Source organism: Pararge aegeria, chromosome Z, assembly GCF_905163445.1.
Source record: "Pararge aegeria chromosome Z, ilParAegt1.1, whole genome shotgun sequence".
Classification (NCBI taxonomy): Eukaryota; Metazoa; Arthropoda; class Insecta; order Lepidoptera; family Nymphalidae; genus Pararge; species Pararge aegeria.
The window spans coordinates 26,012,918-26,025,054 of NC_053208.1; the positions used below are offsets into that span (position 1 = coordinate 26,012,918).

Sequence of the window (12,137 nt, forward strand, 5' to 3'; positions counted from 1 at the left end):
GCACGTCTTTGTCGGTAGGGTGCTAACTAGCCGCGGCCTACTTCTACTTCTACCAGACCAAACCGGAGAAAAATCGGTTCCCGGGAATCGAACCCGGAAAGTTTGTCACTTCATACCATTTAACAGTAATTATTTTACCTCTACTGTTTTAAGCGTTCACCATAAAATAGGAATATGGGGAAAAAATTGTGAGCTAGCAAAATTCCGCAAGTGTTAAGTGAGACGTGCGCAGGTCGTTTTCACTATTTTTATACTCAGCACACAACAAGGTGTAATTCTGTATGTTCAATGGTAAAAACACGAAATTTTCAAAAAACTCGGAAGTTTTTTATTACATAATCAGCCTTTACTGTGATTAAAAGTAGAGGTCTCGTTCAAAAAGAAAATAACGATTTAAAATTGCGTATGATACTTTATTAACGACTGTCAAAACAGCTTCGTACAGCGGATATACAAGACACGACATTTGGTTTATATTTAATCGCATTCATTAGTATACTAAATGAAAACACTTTTAGATCAAAGATATATAAATAAAATAGTTTTAATTTTAGGGTACAACTTCGTGACCTTATCGCTGCATAGCGATCTCTTCCAGGCTTAAAAGGTAAAGGACATTATAAAAGAATATATACTAGTTATACATTTAAGTTAGGTATCTGAAACATTTGTATACTAGTGACTACGTGGCTTTATATAGGTAGTTACTGTAGTAAAAAAATCGGCAGTCCTCAAATTTAGGTTAAATTAAAAAAATATATAGAGATATGTAACGGATGAGACGTCAGCCAGTGCACCGACTACAGATTATAGTTAGACAATTTGTCAAAGCCGTCATGTCGTCGTACTTGACCGCCATGCCAAAAATGTCGCCATTATGGTATGGTACGTCAAGCTAGCCAAAGCCCGCCATTTTTTTGAAAAGTTATTAAAATATTTTGTCGTACCAATATTGTTTTATTTGCGTATCCGTCAGTAGTCCGAGGATAAACTTAAGTGTCTCACTTAACTCCAAACTAACGAAATTCATGGGGCTAGTGTAGTGTCATCTTACACAATGCTTCCTGTGGAAAAGGCTAGTAAAATTTTTGCTTTATCAATTTACTTTATTAAGAGTAATATTTTTGAAAATACTAACTGACGATTTCACTGTGAAATTGCATGGAGTGGCGTGTCTAAAATCCACAGTGACTTAGTAATTAGACTTAGTCAGAATACAGGGCTGCGTAAAAGATGTCTTTGTTTCACAGCTGAATAAAGTTTCTTTATTTATTTATTATAAGTATAGTATTCAATTTCCATAGGAAAATATAAATTTAAAAATAATGCATTATACTTAAAATTATTATACATCCTAATAATTAAAATAAATTGGGAAAATAGGCATTATGCACAGATATTGTATTATATTTATAACGCAAACGTAGCCAGGCAAATAATTTGAACAATATAAACATATATATTTAATCAAACTTTATTTCAAGTAGGCCTACTTTCGATGCACATATAGGTATTGTATTTTTCGTATATTTAGTCAAAATTCAAAGACTCTTTCTATAGAATATTCAAGCAAGAAACTCAGCAATATTAAACAAAATTGCTCTCAGATTTTTAAATATGACTAATATTTCCCTTTGCCTAGCTGAACGTAAACTTCTTGGAGTGGTTACAAGAAAGTTCAACGGGCAGTATTCGCCACCTTTAGATTTTTCGCAGCCCCACGTACTTGTGTTCAACTTATTTGCCGGGGTACTCTCAATCAAAATAATTACTATATTCCCTACACACTCTTAGGAGCTGAGTCTACGCCTCTGGAGTCGTGGATATAGATTTTTTTGTCTGGCGGTTCTCTACTAATAATAAATTGCATTTATTAGAAATGTCGCCTAATTGCAGACCACTTAATTAACTGAATAGGTACTTACTCGGGTAGGTACGTATATTTATGTACCTATCATCGAATACGATTATGCTTCTAAGTTCAAATTAACGTAAATATTTATCTTCAAAAAATCGAAATGAGCATCACAACTGATAATCGGTAACTCGAATTATTCTCATTAGGTATTTTTATGTTTTAATACTTATCTATTACAAAATTCAGAAGATTTCTTAGGCAGCAAATATATTAAATTAATTAAATAATACCTAATAGATCATCACAAAACTATCACTTTATTATAATACCCAATTTATAATTGCATATCACATGATACCTACAGGGTTTAATTGTGAGAGCTGTTAGTGAGTCGAAAATCTAAGTAGTAATATAGTAGGTAATTTAAGTTTTCGCCTTACTGACTGCGCTAAAACAAAATACCCTGTAATATTTATTCTACCTATTCTATTAAAATAATATAGGAAATGACTTACAGTAGTACTTTTGTACTTTCAATATCAGATTTTTGTAGTGCTTACGGAAAATAAAACTACATGCTCGAAAGGATGAGGGCAAGTAGAAGAAGTCAGTGCCAACTATGCAATTTAAGGGCAAACTGGGTCCAAGAAGTGATTATGTTATAGGCTACTACTAGGCCTCGGCAATAAGATCCCTATAAAATGCGCGTATAGATTAAAAAAAACTACAATATTTACTAATATTATTGCACTAATTGCGTAATTTTCTAGTGTCCTTTTAGGACTTGCGTACTTTATCTCCAAAGAAAAGATTCTCACTAAGTTCAAATGGGACCAACAAGATAATACATTCTTGTGTATATAAAAAAAATCGTACTCGAATTCGGATAAGATTTGTCGCGTTTTTAATAAAGCTATTAAATAAGTGTAAAATGTCGCTTTCGTTGAAACATCGCATTAATCCCAAAGTGTGGTTTCAGCCTTACCTACTGGGGTCAGCCTTTAACGAAGGTGTTGTACCTAATTTTTACACGCCCTAGCAGAGCTTTCTTACTCGCTAGGGCCTGGTGACACTGCAGCAACCAGTCTGCTTAGGAGTTTACACAATCCGAAAATTTATTAATTTATAACTTCACTCAACTTACGACTCAACTATAAAAACATTACAGAGAATTCAGTGGATTATCTATAATATGTTACTGCATAATATCCTATATAACACGCTATTCTTCAGTAAATGATTTTTTCGATACAGAGAATCCGCAATAAAATCGGTTTCCCTGCTATAGGTACAATGCCCTACTTGTGTTTTAGAAATTCGTGGAATTATGTATATAATTTTCAAAATGGCTGCGCACAAAAAAATCTCTTAAATCTTGTATTATAAATGTATGTGTATGCAATGTGCTTTATAAATTAAATTGAATACAAAATAATGTCATTGTGTGACAGTGACTTTTGGCAGCAATCACCGCGAAATTTACTCCCGTCGCATGTCTGTTGTGAGATACGAGACCAAGGACATATACTTAGTGGTATATACCGAGGTATAGTGGGCTCTTAACTGTGCTAGCGCATAAAGAAATTGGGTAAAACACCCTAAAGGCTCCAGTAAAGCTGAACAATACCTTGGGATACAAAATAACAGTAAACTATTTTCCCTAACATTCTTACTCTAGAATATAATATAATAATATGTAAACTCTAAAACGCGCGCGCTATCGAAGCGACGCTCTCATAGGTGCCGGTGATGAATATGAATATACCCAGAAGGATGATGAAGGCGTTCTTGAAGGCCATGAGAAGCGGGACGCCGTTCTTGTCCTGGTACGTGGACACCAGCTGGATGACCGGCGGAAACACGAGTGCCAGTGCTGTGCTGCTCACGGCACCCACGAGTGAGATGAACAAGCCAAGCTGTGGAATCGACTCCGCTAGTACAACTGCAAAAAATGTAAAAAAAAAATGGTTTTATTCCACTACAAGATAGTGACCTGGTGTTAAGTGATGATGCAGTCTAAGACGGTAGCGGGCTAACCTGTTAGGGAGTATGGTAGTTATACCCCCGATAGGTTTCTACACGACATCGCACCGGAACACTAAATCGCTTAGCGGCACTTCTTTGTCGGTAGGTTGGTAATCAGCCACGGCCAAAGCCAGACCAGACATTATAAATTCCCAAATCACCTCTGAGGCTCTGCTGCCAGGGACCTCGTATTTAACTTCACATTGCGACAGGGAGGTCGTCAAAAATCTTAATTCTACTCTGGTCTAGTCTGGTCTGTAGTAGGTAGTACTATTGCAAGATAGTATAGCTATACATAACATATCTTACTCGTAAATATCATTCTCTTTCTCTCGAATTTATGTCTCTTCTCTTTCATATATGATATATGACTAAAAGTGATGGCTTCTGGAAATATCACTGTAAATTCTCTCCAAACAAAATATAGAATCGCCGTCGCCTAAGAATTAATAGTTTCACTTCAATAAGTGTGTGAAATAGGTACTTATATTATTCATCTATAGACCTTAACTCTTCGATCACTAATAAAAAGCCTTAATATTTCATAATATTATGGATAGCTATACCTAATAACATGAGAAACCATATCTATAACTATAACTGCCTCATTGGTCTTGTGGTTAGGGTGCCAACGGTCAGGCCATAAATTGTAAGCTATTGTGCAATTCATGTTAAAGAATTTTCTGTACCAGCTTCGGAGAGCACGTTAAGCCGTCAGTCCTCGGTTCACTATCACTTTTGATAATGGTTGTTAAAGCCCACCAACCCGCATTTGAAGCAGCGCGGTGGGTCTATGCTATGAGAGAAGAGACCAGACCCCAGCAGCAGTTAATATACTGCGGGTTGCGATTATGGGTATACTTATTTTATTTATTTGTACACCTCTACAAAGGACGAAATAAATAGAAACACAAAGACTAGAGTCGAATACAAAAGGCGGCCTTATCGCTTATACTTACAGGTAACCAGCACCAAAACGGATCTGAAACCCAACTCCTTGATGACGGACGATTTCTGTGCGTACTTTTTACGTAAGGCTGGCCACGTGATCGAGATGGGCACGTAGAATTGCAGCGGGTAGGTTAACAACATCGCGAGGGTTATCAGTATCTGAACCGTCATGCTCAACCTGGAATTAATTTAATTTTAACTGATGTGCCAATATTTATTTTAACGTACAGTACAGTCGTGAACCGGGGGCAAAAAAAAATCATGGGGAGCATACATATAGCTCATAGAAAGCGTGAGGCTTCGCGCTGTTTGTTTGTTTGTTTGTTTGTTTATTTATTCAAACACCAACAGTATCGTATGTAATACATTGACATATGATAATAGCCTAAGGTTATAGAAACACATGATTTTACTTAAACGTAGCTACAACGTGCATTATTAATTGTTAAAGTTGACGCTAAATGAATATGGACACTATAGCACGAAAAGAAAATAAAAAAAATCTAACATTCAATTCCTATCTTCAAAGTAAGGCTCTAAATCTAAAATTGTACGAGATCACAAGTACGTTATAAAAAAAAAATCGAGATCCATATATCGCTGTAGTTTTATTTTAGGAGTAGTATTACTACCCCTGTGTCAAAAGAAAAACTTCTAAGTCCTTACGATATCGTTTCTCTTATGATTTAAATTCAGGGGCAAAACATTAACAATTTTGCACACTTGTATCATAAGCGACCTATCTTTCGGGCGGACTGAGTTCGATGCCGAAGGCATGCAGTCCTAACTTATCGGAGTTAAGTGTTTTTTTTTTAAATATCATTGCATGAGTTCTCCAATATGTTCTTCAAAAGTGAAGTGCACCAATCCGCACTTTTGCTGGAAGTGGATTGATAATGATGATGATCATGAGTACCTACCTAATTATTGAACTGATGAAATACTGGTACCGGTATGTCATCAAAAATGTGAATCTAAATATAATGGCCTTACACATATCCAGGCTTCAAGTTGAGAGTCAGACTTCCAGCGACATCGTCTCCCCACTTGAGGTACCCTAGGAAGCCCACCGTGACAAATATGCTGGCGACGACCACCATGCCGACATTCAATACTCCTAGTGGCTTCTGGAACTGCTCGGGATTTCTCATTTCATTCTTTAGGGGCAATACCTGCGAATGAAAAATATAAACGATTGCAAAATTGATCTGGAGAAATTTCGAGAAGGGTTGAGGTGATAATATAATTTGTATCGATGGAAATTTTGTGATTCATAACAATCATCTTTATTTTCGTAACCCTTGCCAAAGTGGTAGTGGTATTTACGTTGGGAAACTGTTGCAGTTTTTCTCAATTCTCGCTCTCCACTTTTCCCCATTTAAACACAGTTCCCTTGACGAGACATGATTTTCGAGGTATACCCTGCAAAATCATGTCTCGTCAAGGGGAGGAAACCACCGTCCAAGAAGAGGCATGGATAGCGAGTTTTCAGCTGAATCGTGATTGATGACGTTATCGGAGGTTTGATCTGTAACGTCACGTTACGCACGTCGTCCACAGGACTTAGGCCGTTGAACGTTGAAGACGTCAGCGTATCCAAAAATATGACATAACCAGGCTGTGCTGAAGATGTTGCCTAAACATTATTAAAGGATATTCACATATAGCATAGACTTCTTACTTACCAGTCCAATGCCCTCGAAAGCGTAAATGGCAGTTCCGAAGTATAGTGGCAGCTGAGACCAGGAGGCCAAATAAACCCTCGAGTCTACTGGAGGCAAATCCTGAGTGGCTTCATACAATACGGCACCCACGCCTATCGCCATCAGCACGTTAGCAAGTGTAGAGAACGGCGTCAGATACTTCAGGTTTCGTATCATACATATTATAAGAATCGGTACGAACACAAACATCATGTGAATCGAAAGGTCTATATGTATTTCATATTGGTCACATATCTGGAAAATAAATTATCAATAAGAATTAGAGAACCTCTAAATGGGTTTTGGTAGCTCCTTAGCTAGCTTTGTACGAATAGGAGGAAAACTTTTCAAGGAACTGGTAATCAATATCGCATTTAGTCTTTAATGATCGTGCGTGCAGTGTTAGCTGCACACTCGCAGGGACCTCTTTCTTTTGGATTTGTATATCTTAAAGAGAATTTTGACTCATTAGAGAGGAGATATCTGCGTGATACCCTAGTGCTTGAAATAAAAACCGAATTATATTTACAGCTTTGACTTGGACCTATTCCAAGTCAAAGCTGTAAATATAATTCGGTATAATATAACTTCTTTTTGTTCAGCTCACCATTTTTATGTTGTTGGCTATGAAGACGATGTAAACGCAGCAAAAGCCTAGCTGCGTGATGCAAAGAAAGCTGTTGACGAGCAACTTCATGGCAGGCGCCAGGCGCCGTAGCCGCACTGGCCCGTACTCGAATACAAGCGCCACGGTGTCGGCAAACCCTGGCGGCTTGGCCCTCTTTGTTTTCCTGTACATCTCCTCGGAACAGTCCAGCTGTAGAAAATTTCATGACTGTAAATTTTGTTTTCATAATATACGTAGGACTAGATGATAGTATCTGCTTGAAATAATAAACACTACTTAGCGACATAACGAGGGGTTAGAAGTAAGAGGTGAACTTGCTCAATCTCAGACTAATATTCCTTCATCATTTATTTGGCTTAGTTTTGTAAACATTAAGAGTGGAGTTCTGGTTATTTTTTTTTATTCAAAAGACGGTAGGTTTTTTTGTGCTTGATAACTTATGATTTTGCGAAGAATCCTTTAACTGAGTGACCGAGAGTTTTATTGGGTTAGAACATTCATTCCCAGAACTCCCAGGTAATCAGATTTATTAGCCTGATACCAAAAAAGAAATAACGAAAAAGTACCTATTTTCTGTGACTTACAAGTAAATGTTGCGAATGGACGCAGATGATCCCGAGAAAAATGGTCATGAAGGGAGAGAAGATGATACCGCCATTCTTGAAGGCGTCTCCCATCGCCAGCAGCCCAGAGCCGATGTTGCCCCGGAACAGATGCAGGAGAGTGTCCAAATATCTGGCAAATAGAACAATTACGTAAACCTCCACTTTTCCATCACGCTAATCATTTACCTTGTAAACTCTGGGTCTGGGTACTACGGAAATAATAAATCAGTTAGGTACTATCTATAATTTGTATCATAAGTGTACCGTGTAATTTGCGTGTAGGTAACACGTAAATTCAATTACTCAAACATACCTACAGACCTTCATTTATAAACACAGTCAGTCAGTCAGTTGAAGTAAGACAAGTTCAGTCTTCCTTTTTGGTATCTGTTTGGGGATTTTGGGTACCTGTGCTGAGGTTTAAGTATGTTTATGTTTATTGGCTTAGGATGTACCTTTGTTAGCTGATACTTACGAGGTCGGATGTGTGACATGGTGGTGGTGATTGTCAGTGCTGTTCTCTTCAAGCTGACTCTTGCCTTCCAGGTTCACGATCTGTTGCCGAGACGCAAACCCTTTGTATCCCTCCTCAATGCAGCTGATGAATAGAAAGAAAACAACTAAATCACTCGTCTTTAGCTGATCTTTAAACAATTAAAACTAAAATCAGCCAACTTAAACTAACTACTAACATGGCTGAGTATGTAACTAGCTTCAATTCCTAGATTAAGAATAAATTTTATTCGTATCGATTTGACTATTTCTGTTACTTGTTTTTCCCCTATTTCGCAGGGAACACGAGTAAACGAGGTGTAGGTACAATTAGAAAATTAAGAAGGTTCAATTTCTTTTAAGACACGAAACTAGTCATCATAATCATCACTTCAAATTCAACCGATTAACGTCCACTGCATAGGTCTTTTGTAGGGAATTCCGAAAGCCACGATTCTGGGTCGCTTATACTAAAAAATGATGTCTGAAAACAATGCGTGTAACCAGTGCAATACGCATTGTTCCCAGGCTTTCTTATGTAAGCCCTAGTCAGGACTATAAGGTTTTGAATGAAAAATTGAAAGGAATCATTCCATATTCAAAGTTTGGGGATCTTTCTAATAGGACTATGTTTTCTAGATAGTTACCCGACAAGTTTCATTTGAGCTCTTCCGAAGCGCGATTGTAACCCTTCTAGCTTAAGTTATAAGTTAACGACTGTAGTTATCGCCGTCACCACACAATAATGGTGACATATTTGTATGAACGCTTTATAAGAAGCTTTTATCAAAGCTACATGAATAAAACATTTTTGATTTGACTTTAATTAGGTATAAAAATATTGGCAATTTTGTTCAAAAACTTCAACACTCGGGAGTCGATTCGGAATCCTTATAGTAACCGTTGAGTTATGTTGACACAGCCCAAGTTTTAACTGAATTGAAAGGTTTCTTACACGAACAACAAACAAACTTGCAAAGGGGCGGTTATACTTTGCTTTCTATATTACGTGCTGCATTTGGATGTGTCTATGCTACTAGAGCCCTTGTAAAGGAGTTCGGCTGAAAGTCGTTGAACCTATATAATTAATTAATTAATTAACGTATAATCTAAGGCCATAAATAAATTATTTAGTTTTATACAGTATTTATTAAATTGAAAAAATAAAGTCTTACTTAGTACGTAGGTATTTCTTAAATACTAATGCATTCGTGTATTTTTAAATAACTACTTATCAAACGTTAATAAGCCTGTTGATATAGAGTAAGTAGACAAAAGCATAAAAATTTCGTAACATAAATTATTCGTCAATACGAGATTTGTCGGTATCCGAAAAATGGATTCCTGTGAAAAAATAATTTATCATGTTATGAAATCACGTTACAGAAACAACAATCATCCCCTTTCGACCCTCTAGTCTATCTGTTTGAAGTAGTTTGTACTTTACCATCGGCAGATATGGATAGTAGTCTTATAAAACGTTAAAGCTCATGGAGAAAATCCTAGTCTTATCATAGGCCATTGGTACATTTATAGCTGATGCTTGGCATTAAAATAAAAATATATTTTCATCTCGATTCGTTAGAGATATGCGATGAAAGTTTTTTTTACATTTTACTGCATAACTCCGCCATACCTTCACCGATTTTTACAATTCTTCTTTCACCGGAAAGGCCAAGATCAGGCCAAGGTCCATAACAAGATCTGGTGGTTATTATTATGATTATCTCGTAAGCGGACAGCAGCGAACCCTTTTCTAAAGAGTCAACGAAATATTATGAGAAAACTATACGTGAAAGGTAAAAATTATGTAGGTACCACATGATTAAAGAACTAAATATTAGCTACAAAAGAGTCCGGGAAGAAGTATATCTAACTACTGTAGTTCATCACATCTTGCCGGCTTCTTCTCGGTAGAATCTGCCTTCCGAACCGGTGGTAGAATATCTACACACAGACAGACTAGACGTTTCAAAAGTGCTTATATTAGGCCTACTTGAAATAAATGAATTTTGAATTTTCAATATCAGCTTATGTGTTATAGCATTTTATTAGATCGCCGGTAGAAACAAAAGTGGGTTACATTTTTTTTTGTTTTTTAAATTTATTTATCGCACCATAGAAGCACCGAAAAAACCGCAGAGGTGTATGCTCGGTTCCTCTCTGCAATGTTTACCTGTTGTTCAATTAAATAAAATAAAAAGGCAGCTGTGGGAAAAACGTATTGCTGCATTGTATGAATACTGTTAATATGTATCGCAGTATTAATGCTTATTCAAATAAATAGTTTTATAACGAAGGATAATTTTATAGCAACAAAACTTTTAATTCATTCTAATCGGACATTTAAGTAAGTTGTCAAAAGTTTAAAAAATTAAGTACTACACTTAAACAAAACACTTCTTTTTTGAGCTACACTCAATTAAAAAAGTTCATTTTTAAATCTACACCCGATTCATGTAAGAATAAGCAACTTAAAATTATCTGTACATCTACCCCTAAATTAAAAGGTTCTAACAGAATTCTAATTTTAGTAGATATTTTTACCTATTTGAGTCAACTAAGAGTATCATGTTGTCTCTTAATATAACGGATACTTTTCGTTGTAAGTGATAAAAGCTGAAATCGAAAAACATCAAATTCTCCTTCAAACCTCCAAAGTTGTGGGTCCTATCCATTTACTGACCCCAGTTATCATAGCTTACTCAGAACAATATACACATTGTTGCCGCTGCTACTGCCAGACCTCTCTCAAATGAACTACCGCAGATGCCTTTAAAAACAAAAACAATCGCGTACAAAGTCGCGGGCTACAGCTATGATAGTAAAAATTATAATGCTAGCAAATCTGCCTTTGTATGTACATTTGGTCAAATATAAAAATGTATTTTCGTTCAGACTGGTCAAAATTATGCATAATCTGTAGTCGGTATAGGTTGGAGTATAAAATGGCGAGGAAAATAGAGGTACAAAGGAGTACAGACAGAAGTGTCAAGGGAAGATTGAAGAAGTTATGTCTTTGTAGTTAATTAACATTGTGCTATAAGTTCAGAAAGATTGATGTTTTAGTTTATAATGTGTTATGTTGAAATTAGATATACTAAAAAGATTAAACGTTGTATGAAATGAATATGGGGTTTATGGGGAATTTGGGCTTTTACATGTACTCGTAAGTTGGTAGCGGACGTCATTTCAGGCCAGTAGGGCTAGCATGCGCACCCCGAGACAGTTATCTCTACAGAGATAGACGAGATAACGGGTAGACATAACCCTCTCCTGGCCCTAGCCCTACAGATGCTATAAGCGCCGATATGATATTATGTACGCTTCAGGAATGCCAATAGGTGCATTTGAAAGTTTTATGACGTGATTAAAAAACCGAATGGGTAAATGTCTTGACAAATAAACTATAATAATACTGACATAAAAGACTATGTAAATACAATCGCAATAGGTACGTAGGGACTGCAAACATTCTTTACAGCATGATGGTGGGTTGAAGATCCATATCCCACTGTCCTCTTAGAGAGGTTATATAGCTACTGGTGGCAAAATAGATTTCACACTACTATAAAAAAATAACAAAATCTTATTATTAGTTTTCTATCAAATTCACTTTGAAAAGTATAGCTATTAACCTTGACCATGCATTTAATCTAAAACCAACAGTCATTTGCATTTTATTACATGTTTTGGGAAAAAAAACTTGTTCGGGCTTGATAACGACGATTGATTAAAAGAAAACTCGTTTAAACACGCTGGTAATTAACGTTTTCAAACATTAAACGACAACGTGAAACGCTGAACCACGTAAAGCTTTGTTGGTGCATCGTACCACATAAGCTGGTGCCAAAAAATAGATACGTCCACTGCTG

At 36.4% G+C, this 12,137-nt stretch overlaps 1 protein-coding gene across 1 annotated transcript in view; it reads right to left on the reverse strand.

Moving 5' to 3' along the window:
* Positions 1-398: 398 nt before the first annotated feature.
* The window catches only part of LOC120636377 (proton-coupled amino acid transporter-like protein CG1139), a 60,266-nt gene continuing 48,527 nt past the window's right edge, over positions 399-12,137 (reverse strand). Inside the window, exons 3-9 of the mRNA XM_039907830.1 lie at positions 8,246-8,368; positions 7,750-7,900; positions 7,145-7,354; positions 6,520-6,792; positions 5,828-6,006; positions 4,843-5,012; positions 399-3,800 (exon numbers count right to left, since the gene is read on the reverse strand). Coding sequence (XP_039763764.1) covers positions 3,562-3,800; positions 4,843-5,012; positions 5,828-6,006; positions 6,520-6,792; positions 7,145-7,354; positions 7,750-7,900; positions 8,246-8,368 — 1,345 coding nt within the window. The 3' untranslated portion in view covers positions 399-3,561. The remainder of the gene's footprint in view (positions 3,801-4,842; positions 5,013-5,827; positions 6,007-6,519; positions 6,793-7,144; positions 7,355-7,749; positions 7,901-8,245; positions 8,369-12,137) is intronic.